At 38.2% G+C, this 16495-nt stretch overlaps 1 protein-coding gene across 1 annotated transcript in view; it reads right to left on the reverse strand.

Moving 5' to 3' along the window:
- Positions 1-16495, reverse strand: part of gpr158b (G protein-coupled receptor 158b) — a 58937-nt gene that overhangs the window by 22363 nt on the left and 20079 nt on the right. The window contains exons 3-6 of the mRNA XM_084121085.1: positions 10440-10542; positions 7589-7800; positions 7313-7381; positions 315-424 (exon numbers count right to left, since the gene is read on the reverse strand). Of these exons, the coding sequence (XP_083977211.1) occupies positions 315-424; positions 7313-7381; positions 7589-7800; positions 10440-10542 (494 nt within the window). The remainder of the gene's footprint in view (positions 1-314; positions 425-7312; positions 7382-7588; positions 7801-10439; positions 10543-16495) is intronic.

The raw sequence follows: 16495 nt of genomic DNA on the forward strand, positions 1-16495 counted from the left end.
TAAATTTCAGCAAGAGCATAATTGTTAGATGGATAATATCTACGTTTACAGTAAAATATTATGAATTTATTTTCTTAATTGTTTACTGATCCTTTCCCTCTTCTGTTCAGCCACTAAGTATAAATGTTTTTAGTAATTTTAACTAAATTGAAATTCTGTTAACTGTTACCTAATGTTAACTTATCATATGTGATTGTTAATGTATTAAATTTACATTCAATTCAAAATGACAATATTTCTATATAATTTTACTTTGAAACTATTATCTCTGATCATTCAGTTTCTTATAGTGAAGTTGGCAGCATTATTTTTACCTGTACAATTTGAGAATCACTGTTCCATAAACGATGGCAAAGCCAAGCAAACGGGCCCATCTCAGGAGAATACACCGGATAACACTTGGATTAAAATATTGTATCATAACCTGATGAGACAATATAAAAATAGGGAGTAATGAAATTCATGAATCACTGGGTGCTTTTGGCATTTATTTCTTCATATATTGTGGCTGTAATTATGTAAAGTCATCAGAATTTCACTGATGCTCTTCAGAAAACATAAGGTAGCTGGCTTAATCTGATGAAATCTGTTAAGACTATGTCTCAGTTATATTTCACATTCAAAATCAAAAGACAGAAATAAGAAAATATATTTTGCATGCTTATTATTGCCTTTTTTCTTACGACATATTTTAGGAATCATCATAAATTAGGGATCATTCAAAAAACCGACATTGGATATTGCATTACCATGGAAACAATATGGAACACAACTTGGCTAGTCATGGCTTTGATTTTCTGGCAATTTTAGAGTCCAAATTATATTGTAAAATATTGTAATAGAGTGTGGTAATAAACCAAACGCAGGATGCAAAAAATAACAAAGTCTTTTATGAACACAGAGAATAACACAGGAGAACACTCAGGAGAATCAACAGCAAACTACACACATAAATTAAGCACGATAACCGACAAAACACATAACCAAACAGGGAGAACTACAAGACACCGTTGGGAATAATTGGTAACTATAGAAACAAACAAGGATATAAACAGAAACGCAGGAAACAAGAGCTAAACAAAACAAAACGGAATATCAAAATAAGAGTCCATAACCATGACAAATATGTATTTTTTATATTAAAAAAAAGTTTAGTTCAGGACTAGGGGTGTAGACAGAGGCTAATGTATGTTTCTGTTGATTGATACATGCATTCTGGCTTCCCCTAAACTTTGTTCAATCCGAGTGACGTATGCTCATATGACAAGTAATTTACGCCGTCATCACCCGGGTGTTAATAGCTGTAAAAAGATGTGTGTGTGCACTCATCCGAAGCATGCAATTATTGAGTTCTCTTTCAAGTCTTGCGCTTGAACGGACAAATTGTCATGTCAACATGCCCGTCTTGCCGAGTATCCTAGCAAACATGGTCGGTTATGTCTTAAGTGAACGTAAACAGTCGAGAAAGACAAAGCATTTGTATCAGTATCAGTGTACTGATCCATGCATTGCACTGGATCCATGCATGATTTATATTACAAATTTGTATGTATCATGGTATTATTTGTTGTACTGCCTTTCATGATGAGAAAAAATGAGAAAAACAATACTGAGATATTGGGAGGTGAAAATGTGTCTAATTGTCACAATTTCACAATGCAAACATTGTAACATTATTATTGTCTTGGTGGCCTTAAACTCGATGCAAAATATATATATTTTATTTTGAGTGAGCAGGGCATGTTTTCATGAGATTTATCCCGATGTAGTTGTAAAATATCAAAACCTTGTATGTGTTTTCCCATATAAAACCTGTGCAGCTCATTACTAGGAAACACGGTGAGAGATCCTTCAAAACTTAAAAAACTCTCTTAAACACACAAATATACTCATGTTATAATGTGTGTGAATGAAGTACGAGTACAAACTTTCCAGATTGTCTTTGTTTAATCCTGGCTCTTTATCCTCCTAAGCCTGTGAAGTGTTTATTATCTGACAAGCCCGCTGTCCCTTTTGTTCTGTGCCGGTCTTATTTAAAGCAGCAGAATTCAATAAATATCAGCACAGACTGATGGAATGATGCATCTGTTCTTATCTCCCCTAGGAGAGTCACCAGTACAGCTTTCCAATCCACAGTTGTCCTCTTAAATGTGCAAACAGCAAAATGGTCCCTTCAGTGTAATCAAAGAGCTTTGCCATGTGTAGCTTCTAACCACGAGGAAGACCCAATTAGCAGCACTTCTCCTCTCAGAGAAATAAATGAGCACATGCCTTTTACACTCATCAGGATAGTGAAAATCTTAATGTAAGTCAGTCATTTCACATTTTGGTTAGATATACTGACTTGTCCACACATCAAAACCAAATTGGGGGGAAAAAAACACCTTTGGTATAATAATAATAATTTGTTACATTTATATAGCGCTTTTCTAGGTACTCAGAGTGCTTTACATATAGAAGGGTGGAATCACCTCAACCACTGCCAATGTGCAGCAGCACCTGGATGATGCGACGCCAGCCATAGTGCGCCAGGACGCCCACCACACACCAGCTTATTTTTGGAGAGGAGACAGTGATGAAGCCAATCAGTATATGGGGATGATTAGGAGGCCATGATGGACAGAGGCCAATGGGCAAATTTGGCCAGGATTCCGGGGTTAAACCCCTACACTTTTTCCGAAGGACATCCTGGGATTTTTAATGACCACAGAGAGTCAGGACCTCGGTTTAACGTCTCATCTGAAAGACGGTGCTCTTTGACAGTAGTGTCCACTTCACTATACTGGGGAGTTTGTACCCACACAGACCACAGGGTGAGCGCCCCCTGCTGGCCTCACTAACACCTCTTCCAGCAGCAACCTAGTTTCCCCAGGAGGTCTCCCACTGACCAGGCTCAACCCTGCTTAGCTTCAGTGGGCAACCAGTCTTGGGCTACAGGTTATGGCTGTTGTCTTGGTTCTGCCTGCTTTATACAAGGCTCATTTGAGATGCACAGAAATGTTCAACGGTAAACCTCACCAGATGCATGCTAGAAATTATGTCTAACTTGATGAGGCATCATGCTGATTTGTAGCAAAACATATGGCTCTGAACAACCGTGCTATACGTTCATTAAGCTCATCTTCATGTAAAAGCAGCAATGTTTCAAATGCACTCAGTGCGCAGGCAACAAACCCCCCCCGGTAACACCCTATTTCACAGTATGCGTACTTACGGTGTACTTACCCAAGAAAGTACTGTAATATAACTACAAGGGTTAAAGTTAGGTTAGGTTTAGGGGTAGGTTCGGGGTTAGTACCTAGTTATAACCCAGTTATTGTAATTGCTATATGAAATTACGGACAGGCGAGGCGAGAGAAGGAGATGGAAGGATGAGGAGGGATAGAGGCGATAGACGGAAGAGAGGAAAAAGAATGAGAAGAAAAAAACGTGTTTCGGTGTAGAGTGCAGTCTCGTAGGTGTCCCCCGGCCTGCGAAGGATGATGGGGGTATGTGGAAAGTTAATCGCCTGCGCGCCACACCGTTCTTGAGTCCCACCGAGGAGCTCTGGAAGGATAAAAGGAGGTGTGACGACAGTGAAGAACGAGAGAGTACCAGGCCCGGGACATTTATGTTGTGTTTTATTATGTTTATGTGCGGCAGTCGTCCATGAGGGGCTGCCACTTTACTTGTTTTGTTGTTTGTTTATTTTCAGATTAAAGTTTATGTTTAACGTTCGTAGGTTCCCGCCTCCTCCTTCACTGAGCCTTTAACATTTCTAGATAGAGTATATATTATGTTATTTTAGGCTTGTTTGGAGTGAATGCATTGACATCTTGTTGGTTTTACGTATTACGTATTGATATTTTCCCCAAAATCTGAAAGAAAGAGAAAATTCTAGCTTCATTCAATCTTTTGTTATAAACACTTGAATGTGGAAAAGTTTCATAAAAAAGCAACATTTTTAACAAAAAATCGCGTTTTTGTCAAAGACTATGTCCGGATCGAATTCAGAATGATGATCAAAACATAGATGGAGTAGATCGAATCCATCAACACCCCCAAAGCATGAACAGTCCTATACCTTGTCCTGGGTCAACATTTCATTCAGTAACATTGGTTTGATTTGGTTTAATGTCCGATGATCGCGCTAGCTTACATGTGTATAAGAAATGATTATATTGCTTGTTTATGCTTCTTTTTCCCCTCTGTTTCGAACCGCAGATTCTGTACTCTTTCAGAAGATGCGTAGTAACGTCCCCTACCGTACAACAGTGAAAACATGGATTGCCGGAAAATTCCGACAACGGCGGGGGAAGAGTTAAGGTCATGAGAAATAAATGTTTTTGACAGGTTTTACTTATTAAATAATTGACAATGTCACATGGTCCTTTGTCGGCACAATGCGCAAGTCAATTCACACTATAAATGTCCAGCGAGGCACTAGAAACGAAAGGCTTGAAACTCTTCATGAAACTGACATAACAGATCTTGGTAGTCAAATAGCCTAAGTTGTTCAATTCCACTGTAAACTGGTCCAAATCTTGTACCTTCAGTGCTGTAGGGCAGGGAGTCAATGACAACAAAAGAAATATAGTGACATATTTGTAACATCAGACTGGAGACAAATAGGTGGCCCCTTTTGCCTCCAACACTCTGCCATTAATTAATCAGAGGATTTATTTATAACAAGTTGCGCTAGAACTTGATGGACTCATTAATAATGCATAGCGCTGCACAGCAGAACAGCAGCATGTCACGATAGAAAATATACGCAGCCGTAGTGCATCTGAGTGCATGCACATGTTTGATCACTGACGACTGTCATCTGTTCTATTCAGAGCTTAAAATCACATCAGAATTCAGTTTGCTGTGCCATGAAAACTGAATTTGTTAGAAAAAAGTGACCATGAAACACCTTTCACAATGCATTTTACTTACATAATGTGGCATGAAACAGAACATTCAACATCATGTGTCAATATTTTTATTGGATTGTGAAAAGTGGCTGTTAAATACCAGAATTGAGCCAGCTGGTTGGAAGGGAGAGATTGAAAAAACAAGAGGTTGTTTTAGAGGCGATATATGCACTGAAGATCAAAAATGTGAATTAAGAAAGTGAATAGGGTCAGTTTTGATATCATGTTGACTTTAAGAGGATGACAGATGATTTTCATTAAACATTTATGGTGCTGTGGATGCTTTTTATTGAACCGTGCCATTATTGGCTTACAAAGAAAATAAAGAGGCCTTGCTTCATTTTTAGTTATTACTGCTTATTGCCATTTTTGTAACATTTAGGGATGAATTCACTAAACTAGTGGTCTTCAACCTTTTTCAGGACAAGGACGCTTTGATGGATAGATAGCCAGAGCTATCTTGTAGCTATGTTGTATTTAAAACTGCCTTCACATGCTATCGGAATTGACGTAAATATGAGTTTCCTTGTTAAAAATTGGACATGAACGCCCTATCAAGTTGGATTTACCATTGGGAATCTCAGAGATAATTTTGATACCCAAGTTCCCGAGTTAGGCAGGCCACAAACTTTAAACATGGCGGAGGGGAGAACGGTTGCTGCTCTTACTGATATTCTTTAGTTTTTTTCACAACAGCTATTGCCTTGTCTTGTTGTTAAAGTAGTGCATATTTACTTGTATGAATAATCATTTTAAGTTTAACTTTATTATAAATAATAATAGCCTGTATTTGACTGAAATGTGATGCTAAATATCATTTTTACTTTAGTAAGATTTTCCCAATAAACAGGCAAGAATAAACCTAGAGTCCTCCAAGATTCTTGTTCTTTCTGACAACAAAGCACTTAAATGCGACGAGCTTGTAATCACAACTTTAGAAGTGGGAAGTGGGAAATTTCCAATGGCAGCATAAATCCGCTATAACCAAACATCACCACAGGTTTGGTGTAGTCAAGCTCACTTTCTGCATTTTAAACAGCTGTTTCAGGTGTCTGAATGAGAGTGGTAAAGTGCTCCATAACCTTACTCTCAGAACAGCGTGCAAACTGCATTCATTATAGGTTTTTTAAAAACTGTTTGTGTCATTACCTGGTTTTCATATTCCAGAGCTAAAATGACAAACAGCCTGTGCAAATAAACCACCCTTACTATCCTTACTCTGTTTCATCCTCCCTCTATCTCTCATATAATGCAAGAGCTGTTGACACAGATGGTCCGGGAGGTGTGCTCAGCTTAAGAACAGAGAAAAATACCAAGAGACAGGAGCACAACAGATGACGTGCCTGTTTTTAATCAAACAAGAACACAGAATCTAAGAGTTTACACAACTCCGTTGAGGAATTCATTTTTGACAGATTCAATTTTAAATTTACACAAGCATTCTCAAATGAGAAGTGATAAAATATAGGGCATCTTCTATTGTGTTTGATCAAGTTTTCATTCACAACGAGTTATCTAGTTGAAGAATCAAGACGTTCTGATGGGGTTTCACAGAAGCAGCTAAACATGGAAATGCGACAAAAATGAGACCTTAATATGCATTTGAAATGATAAATGTGACTGAAAGCTGGGCAACAAATACTTAGCTTTCACTTAAACTGACATAAATAATGTGACTCTTTCAACATTGAACAGGCTTACGCAATACACTAGACCAGCCAAATGAAAAGCAGACCATTGCATTTCAAAGAGCCTCAGGTGCAAACTGTACAAATCAGCCAACTGAGGATAAAACCAAGAAAATCATAATGGATCTTTACAGCTGCATCCTGGATGCCTGGTCCTTTAAATATAGCATGAAATTAAAACGGTCCCTGGTCTGTTTTTGTATTAGATGCTTATAGTGATCCAATCCCAAGTGCACAGCCAAGATGCAATGTTTCCATCTGGTGTTAACATCATCTGTGACCATTTGAATTAAAAGAGATCTTATTTCATCAGACCAAACATCACTTTCTCAGGAACCCAGCTTACGAGCAAATGAGAAAAGAAGCAAATGAAAAGATACACAACTGTGTTTTTTTTCGTAATCCATGTCTTTTGGTACAATGCAGCAAAGTTGAATCCCATTACTTAGTGCACCTTCTCACATTGATCAGATCACAAAACGTTTCCACCTGTATTTAGCGCTGACCACTTGTGATCAGATCACAAAAAACGGAACTTAACAGATGAAAAAAAGAATAAATTTCTCTTTCCTAATTGAACATGCCCTTTCACTTAGAAATATGCCAGATTATTGAAGTAAAATGGTATTTACACGTTTCATGTTGATCTTAAATAGTGACATAGGATGAAAGGGATTCATAGGATTCATTTTGACAGAGGAGTTGAAATAAAGTCTTGGTACTTACAGGGAAGTAGAGAAGTACAGATCCTGAAAGTATCGCTTCAATAAGTATAAGACCAGATGCTTTGATCCTCTGAAAAATAAGGTTGAGAGAAGTAATAGGAGAGAACGAATAAACTATGACATTTTGAAAAGCAGTATTTGCCCTTCAGGCCAATGAACCTGCCCAAGCTGAAATCAAGCTCTAGTTTTTCTTTGGCTCAGGTAACTCTAGCAGAATAAAAGCAGAATAGAGTACAAAGCCTTTCCAGATGAGATGACGGGCTGTAAACGTACTTACCTTGTTGCGACGAAAGTGGTAGACAACCACCATGCTGATGAAGTCCAGGAGCATACAGAACCCCTGAATGGAGACCATGGCAAGACGGAGGGCAGTGTCCTCCTGAGCCAGACACGGTGTGTCATCCCTGCAGAACTGACAGCCTTCTCGGCAGGGCAAACACCTCCCGGACAATTCCCAGGATTCATCAGAGTATGTTTCCCGGTCTGATTCTAACAACAGGTGGACGACAAGGAACCATACTATGACAACGATGTGACATTGGCTGCATCCGAAATCTCATATTCCCTACTATACAGTAGGAGAAAAATGTTGGGATATCGCATAGAAAAAACTCTGGATGGAAATGACACATTGGACGGTAACGGTGCATTATTCACAAATGTTTTATGCCATATTCCAACTTTGCGCACAAGTTAAATTTGCAACTTTGAATGGAAGTATAGCTTTTTTTGAGATCTCTGTGAGATCAAGGGTCTTTTCCTCTGAATTAGGTAGATGTGAGTGAATTAGGAGACTTCCTGCAAAAATGTGCATAGTTGCTGTTCAATCTTGGACTTATTGGTCCATAAGTATTCAAAAATGGAAGCAGACCTCTGCTGAAGTTAATGTGGTTCTTCAGATAAAGAACACTATTGCACTAGCTTCAACTTGGGTGGAGGAACCTTTTTAATCTGAAGTGATTTCTCCTGAGGGAGTGAAGTCAAGTTGAAGCAGGCTTAAAAGCACAATAGTAATCTAATAATGCAGAGCACACACATAATGACAGAGAACAGATAACAGACTATAACTGCAGAGGACAATTTGCAAGCCCCAGCAAGACAAGACAACACAACAAAATTCACTAACCTCAGATTGGATGATTTTCAAAGAGTCCAAGGCTTTTTGAATTATGAACAAGCCTTGGTTTATCAAATATGAAATAAGGTGAATGCGTGCATCTGCCACGTGTTTGGACAGAACTGCAGCTTTTTGTAATTAGTCCACATTTATGTGGCCTGTATGTAAATTAGCCAATACTGTCTCCATGTTAATGTTAATTTATTTAAAAGTAGTGGCGACTCATTTAAATGGCGCTATTTTTGCATAAGTTAATATGTGAGTGCACGTGAGAGGAATATTGCTCTTAACAACTAGGACTCTCCACATGAAATAAAAATAAACTTGTCTTTGGGGTTTTCGTGCCTAGTTTGAGATCATGAATTATCTGGTGGAAGGAAGTAACTCTATGCTTGTGTATCTGTTTCTGTCAGAAAGAAAAATTCAGTGCAGGCTAGTTCTGTTCAAACAATATCTGACCAATTACTGTCATGATTCTGCCTTCTAGTCTTTGATTTCCCCTGTCTTGAGGCAGGATCATGACAGACCCATGTTTTATGTTCACACACATGGGGCATGTTCAAGTTCAAAACGGTGCGCAACGTTTTGCTACGGTTTCCGGGTTGAACGTCATGTTTCCTGGAAACGGCGTGCACCGGTGTGCAACGGGGTTTGAGATACGTTTTCTCTTGTTTGGTGGGTGTGTCAGAACTAAAGTCCAATCAGCAGCAACATGTATATAAAGCAAGTGGTATTAAAGTGAACTCGCAAAATGGGTTCAAGGAAAGTAATTTACAAATTTGTTTGATGCAGTTCGGTATACGCAACAACTGAGGATATTAGAAGACATGTTTGTCGAAAGTTTTATTGTAAAAAATATAGGATATCAACATAATGATGTAGTTGTTTATATTTTTAGCTTCATTGCAAGTATAGAAATAAACAATGGTAACTAAGTGTTTTTCCTAAAAATGAGAAAGAAAATACAGGGTATTAAAACAGTATGAACTACAAATAAAGTCAGTATGTGAGGCTAAATAGATGTGTTTTAGTCTGAATTAGGTGTGTGCTTCCATTTCAGTTTCAGCAATCCCTTCACTCGATTATGTTCTCTTTTGTTCTGGGCGGCAAGTGCAGTTACTGTAACATCGGGCATATTTTGTAGTATTAAACACATATTTATACCGACTTCATCAGGCTCCGAAAATTCTTCACAAAGAACACAAAGAATGGCCTTCTCAGCTGCCATAGTTGCAACTCTTGCGTCATCAGAACAGTGTGTTCAACGCATCACCGTTTCTGTTTAAAAAACGTTGTGCAACGTTTTGTCGGGGCTGAACGCAGCCATGGCCTTTTGCTGGGCCATGTGCTTGTGTTGTCTCGTTCCTCGCCCCGCCCCCTTGTTATCCTTGTTTAGTCATCATTGCTTTACCCTTGTCACCTGTTTCCCTCATTAGTTTCTCCCTATTTAATCCCCTTGTGTTTGCGGTTCTGTGCCGGTTCATTGTGTGAAAAAATCCGTGAGTAACCTGTTGAAAGTCTTGTCTAGAAAGAAGAGTTTGATCCTGTCTTAGTTGTTCGTTTTTTGTCTGAGTCTTAGTCTAGTCTTGTCAGTCCAAATTAGTCTATCCTGTCTTGTTTTGCCCCCTCGTGGGTTTTGTTTTCCTGTTTATTCTGTCTAGTTGTATCAATAAACTGTGTATATTGCATACTGTCTGCATTTGGGTTCATCTCCTCTGCATCACCATAACAATTACTTTATTTCCATACATTTTACATTCCATTTTCATTTGACAAACAATTAAACAGGTGAAATAATCTCTTTGATTTACAGATGAACCCAAGACATATCTACAGTTCATATCTAACTGTTCAGACTGTTTAAAATAAATCTTATCATAATTAAGTATGAATAATTATCAAAATACTATAAGAGATTACAGTATGGATGGTATAGAGGTTCCTATAGTTCACCTTAAAAAACAAGTAATATAATAAATCTAAAGTCTCGCCAGTTCAGGTTTGTACTTACTTGAGAAGCCATTGAGCACCACTCGGCTTGGGTGGTAGAAACCTCTCTTGCATTGGCACTTGTACTTGTCCAGCACAAATCCATGGCCCACAATTGGTTCACACTGGAAAAGAACGAGTTTAGTTTTAGAACTGGACTTCATTATTAAAAGTACAGAAAACACAATTCATGTAAATATTTAACCTTGGATCTTAAGATAGAAGCTTTAAGTCCTAGTTCCAGTACCACTTTCTTCATTTAAAATGCTGAAATCTGAACTGACACTAGAAATGATATATATTTGTTCAATACAGTCACAGCATGAACAAGGAACTTCCTGAGGAAAACAGCTCTGCTAATAGACCATCTGTGACAGTGGTGTCAGTCATTTATCAGATTTTCAGATATGAAAAAGTCGGTTTTATGAGTTATGACAGTCGATATATGTGCAGCAATTTATTTTTACTCACATTCTGGCAACATTACGGTAAAGCCAACATGGGCATGTAAACTGACGGGCTCACAGCAGCTTGCTCTTTAAAGGCCCTTTGAAATGACTGCCAAGCTTGAAATAAAAACTGTTTACATATAGAACGATACATATTGTACAAGAAAGTTGTGCTCAAGATGTGCATTTCACACTGTGCCATTTTGTTCCTGTTTCAAGTGTAAAGAAGACTTTGCCAACTTAAACTTTTTAGTCTACAGTATTCAAGAAAGTTTTACTGTGAACTAGAAAAAAGTCACACCAAGTTCACAAGGCTCTATAAATAACCCAGAAGCACCATGAAGCCCAGACGAAACATAATGAAGTGAGGATCTCAGGTCTCAGATAAATGTTTCTGCTAAATAAGTCACAGTTTTGTCACCTTTATTTCAGCATGAAGGATTCAATGTGAACAAGTCTTGCTGGAGGTAATTACCTCCATTTTAGATTTATTCACTTTAGCTTTGGTTAAAAAATCTTTGGGAAGAAAATGGTGCATCAAGTGCTATATTCTATGTTCTATGCTATATTCAAAAAAAAAATAAAAAAAATGATGTGTTGCTTTTTCATAATAACACTACAGATCAAATGCCAAGATGTCCCCTCCCATCCTATTCACCCTAGTCTCATCCTTAGAACTCGTTGGCTGAACGTCTGATACATAAGACACACATAATGGTGTCTCATAGAGACAGAGCGCAATGCGTCATAATCTGAAGACCACGCCCACCGGGGGGGGGGGGGAACAATCCAACGGTCTCCATTGACTTTGCATTGTGAGAGGCTGCCTCCTTGTCATTTATGACTTATAACAAAAGACAGAAAAATGCCTAAAAGCTGCTGTGTGACAAGGTGTACAGCAAACAAGCTAAATAACCCATAAATACATTTTTATAAGCTTCCGAACCGTAAAAGCCAGCCTTTAAGGAGACAAAAGTGGATACAGGCAATAAGATGTGAAGCATCAGCAGGAAGAATGGGTAAATTGTGGGATCCTGACACTCAGTATGTCTACGTGTGCAGTAAACATTTTATCACTGGTAAGTCAAATATCCAAATGTCAGTTTTATATATTATATTTATGTAAGCTAAGCTGTAGCATCTTTTACAATATCATGTCGCGTTCCAGTGGGCGTAGTTCTCAGAGTAGTTCGAGAACTAGTTGCGCTCTGTCTCAATTGATCCACTTTTATGTCCTGAAACGACCGTTTTTTGGGGTCGACAGCTTATAAAAATTTATTTATGGGTTATTTAGCTTGTTTGCTGTACACCTTGTCACATAGAAGCTTTTAGACATTGTTTTGTTTTTTGTTATAAGTCATAAATGACAAGGAGGCAGCCTCTTACAATGCAAAGTCAATGGAGACCGTTGGATTGCCCCCCCCCCCACCCCCGGTGTGGGCATGGCCTAAATACGCTCTGTCTCTATGTAGACAACACTTATGTAAACAACACTTTGGTAGTTTCGAAGTCGTTATCTGATTGGTTGAATTCTACAGGAGAACGGTCCGCCTATTAAAAAAAAGCCGTTGCGATGCCAAACCCCGTTATGGAAGGAGAAAGTCGTCGTGTTTACAACTGTGACAATAAGCGCTTATCGGGATCAAATAAATGCTACATTTTCAAAAGTATGTGAAGTTTACACCATTGTTGCGCCACTGTTGAAGTAAACCTGCACAACATTCTTGAATGAATGCACACTGACCTGTTATTGTGGGGACATCGATTTTACATTTTGACACTGAACAAAACAAACTGTGATTGGTTGTTTTACATGTCGGTCAGACATTTTATTGCGCGGCCCTTGGCCAATGAAAGCTGCCGTCAGACTAAAGGTCTGGCTACGCAAGACAAGATTCACACAAACTTTAAAGGAACACGCCGACTTTTTGGGACTTTAGCTTATTCACCGTATCCCCCAGAGATATCCATCAAAAGTGATTTGCTCGCAGAGTCGCAGCACCTGAGAAGCCCCGTAGTGAGGAGCAGAATGTTCGCTCAGAGTTGGAGTAAATCACTCTGCAGAAATAGCAGTGCTTCGCCTTCTGAGAATATAGTTCCCAGTATGTATACGGTTAGAAGATGGCTGTGTCTCATGTGACCTTGTTATTTGTACACGCCGTGACTATACAAATCACAACATGTAAATAGGAAAATGTTGGCGTTATTTTGTCACTTATTGGGAGCAGTACGCTAGCTGGAGCCGTTTACCTCCAGTCTTTGTGCTAAGCTAGGCTAACGGTGGTGCGTCAGAGAGAGTTACGGCATGCACGGAGATGAGAAGGGTATATATGGACTTATCTAACTCTGGGGGATAAGCTAAAGTCCCAAAAAGTCGGCGTGTTCCTTTAATGCCAGAGGGCAAAACTTTAAAGAGGGTTATATGTTGATTTATACACACCTGTGGTTTAATAGCTCTCTCTATCCTACGCAACAGAACAGGATTTTCAATATATCAGCTGTTCCTCTCTGAGAAAACTCTCTATATGACTATGATTTATTAATGCAAACCTTGCTGCTTTACAGTGCAGATAAATGTGGGCGACCTGACACATTTGAAAACATGACTATGCTTGGAAATCTTCAGGAGTGAGAAGTGTCAGCATCAGCAGAGTTAGAAGATCATTCTGTCACTGAAGACCTGCAGACATAACACCTGCTGCAGGATATATTTGGATATGTGTGACAGTGCACCTTCAGTTCACTTCATCCAGCATTGCTGTGATGAGTTTCAGTGTTTCTCAGCTACCCATTAACTGCTTCTCATGACATTTCAGCTTTTTCTTAACATTTGTAAACATAGCATTGGCTTTAGAACCAGTGGTCTAACACAGTAATTCTCAACCTTTTTGACTCCAAGGCCCCCCCCTTGTCCACAAACTAAATCGCAGGACTCCCTAAATTTTAAGAGCTGAATGTTCTCACTATTTTTAACCAATGAATTTACATGACATTTCCACACTGTAAAAACTTCTAAATTTTGCCTTAAAATTTTGAGTTCATTGAAATATATTTTTTTAAGTTAATACAATGAAGGAGATTGGTTTAATAAATAAAAACTCAAAATATTATGCTATCTGAACCATATTAATTATCTAAGTTGATTTGACAAAATATAAAAAGTTGTGATAAATCATGAAAATATTATTTTACTGTGCACTGGCAGTTGTTCATTATTTACTGGATAAGGATTAAGGATAATGACGTTTAAGAATATTTTCACTCACTTTTACTTACTAATTTACACCCGATAAAATAGCTTAGTGCTTGGGATATTTACACAAAATAAATATTCATTTTAAATTGAAACAAATAAGAAATATTCATGATTTTTGGTTGTTTTAGCTCATTTTAATGTTTGTTTTGTCTTGTTTTAAATCATTTTAAGTCATTCCCGGCCGGCCCCATGGTGAGAACCACTAGTCTGGTTGCAGGATTTCGATTTCTGCATAAATTGGTGATAAAATATGATTTAGCAGGACATTTTACCAGAAAATATAAGGCCATCTGTAGCTCAACAGAAGTTGTGTGATGCAAAAGGACATCGATCCAAAGCATGAGAGTGAATCAACACCACAATGGTCTTATCAGAACAAAATACGCCTTCTGGAGTAGCTCGACCTTAACCTTAGACACTTTGGAAGAAAATATTCTCAACAGACATCCCCAGAATACTTCTTTATATTCAGTTTTATAAAGAGGAATTGTGCAAAATTCATCCGTTTTGATGAATCAGCAATTATGTCCAGGGGTTCGGCCAACTTAATTTGCAATTGCTATTGTATTGAATTACACAGTGCATCCATGCAGAGCTTCCTGAATTATTCTAGGGCCAACTGGCCATTGCATAATGAATACACGAATACAAAGTTAAAGCATTGTTCATTTCTGACAGTCACAACTGAGCAAAACTAAATGAAACAGAACACAGTTGAAAAACACTCTTATAATGTAACATGACATCTTAAAGTGAAGCACTCATGGCACATGATGCTGAAAAGACAGAAAGATGTTTTATAATCTTAATTTTATATGATAAGGTTGTATTTTTTGTATTTCATGGAACAATACTATTTTATGAAGTTACTGTGACTTTAAAAATATGGTGTTTTAATCCTTTAGTTTGCCAAGCTACAATCTTCAAATAACTTAAAAGTAGATAAACTACTCATACTATTCTTTTGATAAATTGGCAACACTTTAAAATAAGGTCCCATTAGTTAATGTTCATGTTAACTAATGTTATGTAGTTAACTAATGTTTACAAATTGAACCTTGTTGTAAAGTGTTACCGATAAATTAGCTATACTACAAAGCCACTAACAAAAACACATCAGAGCAACTTAAACAAAATACATATTTAAAGTAATTATAAAAAAACATAAAATAATATGTGCTGCACAGCATTACCATTACAACTAATGTAGCGGAAGAAATAGCAAAGAAGTAGAAAAAGGAAATTGGGAAACATGTTCTGTCTCAAGTCTCCAGAGCTTTATTCTCTAGCTGTAACAGAGAGACTGACAGAGTCTAACATCCACTCAAAACATTACTCAGGTTAATCCACCTCAGGAAAGTCATTGCGGGACATTGAGTGCATATCATTCGGGGATGCGCTCCTTCGAATGTCAAGCCCCGAGCTGATGTTGCTCAACTTGAATGACAGGACAGATTTTAAGAGGCATGGTCCTGCTGTCTTAGGAAGACATGAGGCTATAAATAGATTCTCCGCAAACACACACACACACACACACACACACACACACACATGCTGCTTTTCGCCTCTTTCTCAGATGGCAGCACACAAGTATTTCTTCTCTCTCAAAAAAACACAGGAAAGCCTTCCAAATATCACTTTGCTTCAGTTGCTGTGGTTGGGAGCAAGTGTTGTGCTTGTGAAACCTGCTGTGCATTTCCTTGCTGCTTTTCCTCCAGTTTTCCCATGAGTGGGACCACGCAGACATGGAGCATGGTCAATAATTTAGCAAGCCCAGGAAAATCCATTATACTGCATATATAATGGATCACATCTTACTGGGAAATTCTCCTCTACACAAGACAACAATTGGGCCTTGCAAACCCAGTCCAGTCCACACAATTTTCCATCATATAATTGACCGACCGATGTATCCTCAAGTAGGGAACACTTTGGTATCCCAATATCTTTTTTAAACACAGTTTTGCTGAGTAAAACGCAATGGAACAAATCTTTGGAACAAGATTTGGAGCAATGGAACAAAAGGGTTCTTAAACACGCTCTTTTATGTATGACATAACATTATAGTGAAAGATTTTGTATTTTCAGTCATCAGATTCATCTACATTGTGACTTAGATTTAATCAACTGAAAACAGTGTCAGTATAGATCGATCTCCTGTGGGAGGTCCTAACAGTTTCCCTGTGTTTGTAGCCCTTTTGTCTTCACGTATAAAGTTCTGTCTCAAGACACAGAACTTTGGGTTAAGATTGTTGAAGGGAGACATGTTAACATCGCTGCTGAAGGACTGCTACACTACAAACCTTCAAATAAGGTTAAATCTTCAGATAAATCTAATACATTGGCGAGCCACCCAAACGACTGCTCGGCCAA

The sequence above is a fragment of the Abramis brama genome, assembly GCF_963993115.1.
Source record: "Abramis brama genome assembly, chromosome: 7".
In the NCBI taxonomy this organism is placed as follows: Eukaryota; Metazoa; Chordata; class Actinopteri; order Cypriniformes; family Leuciscidae; genus Abramis; species Abramis brama.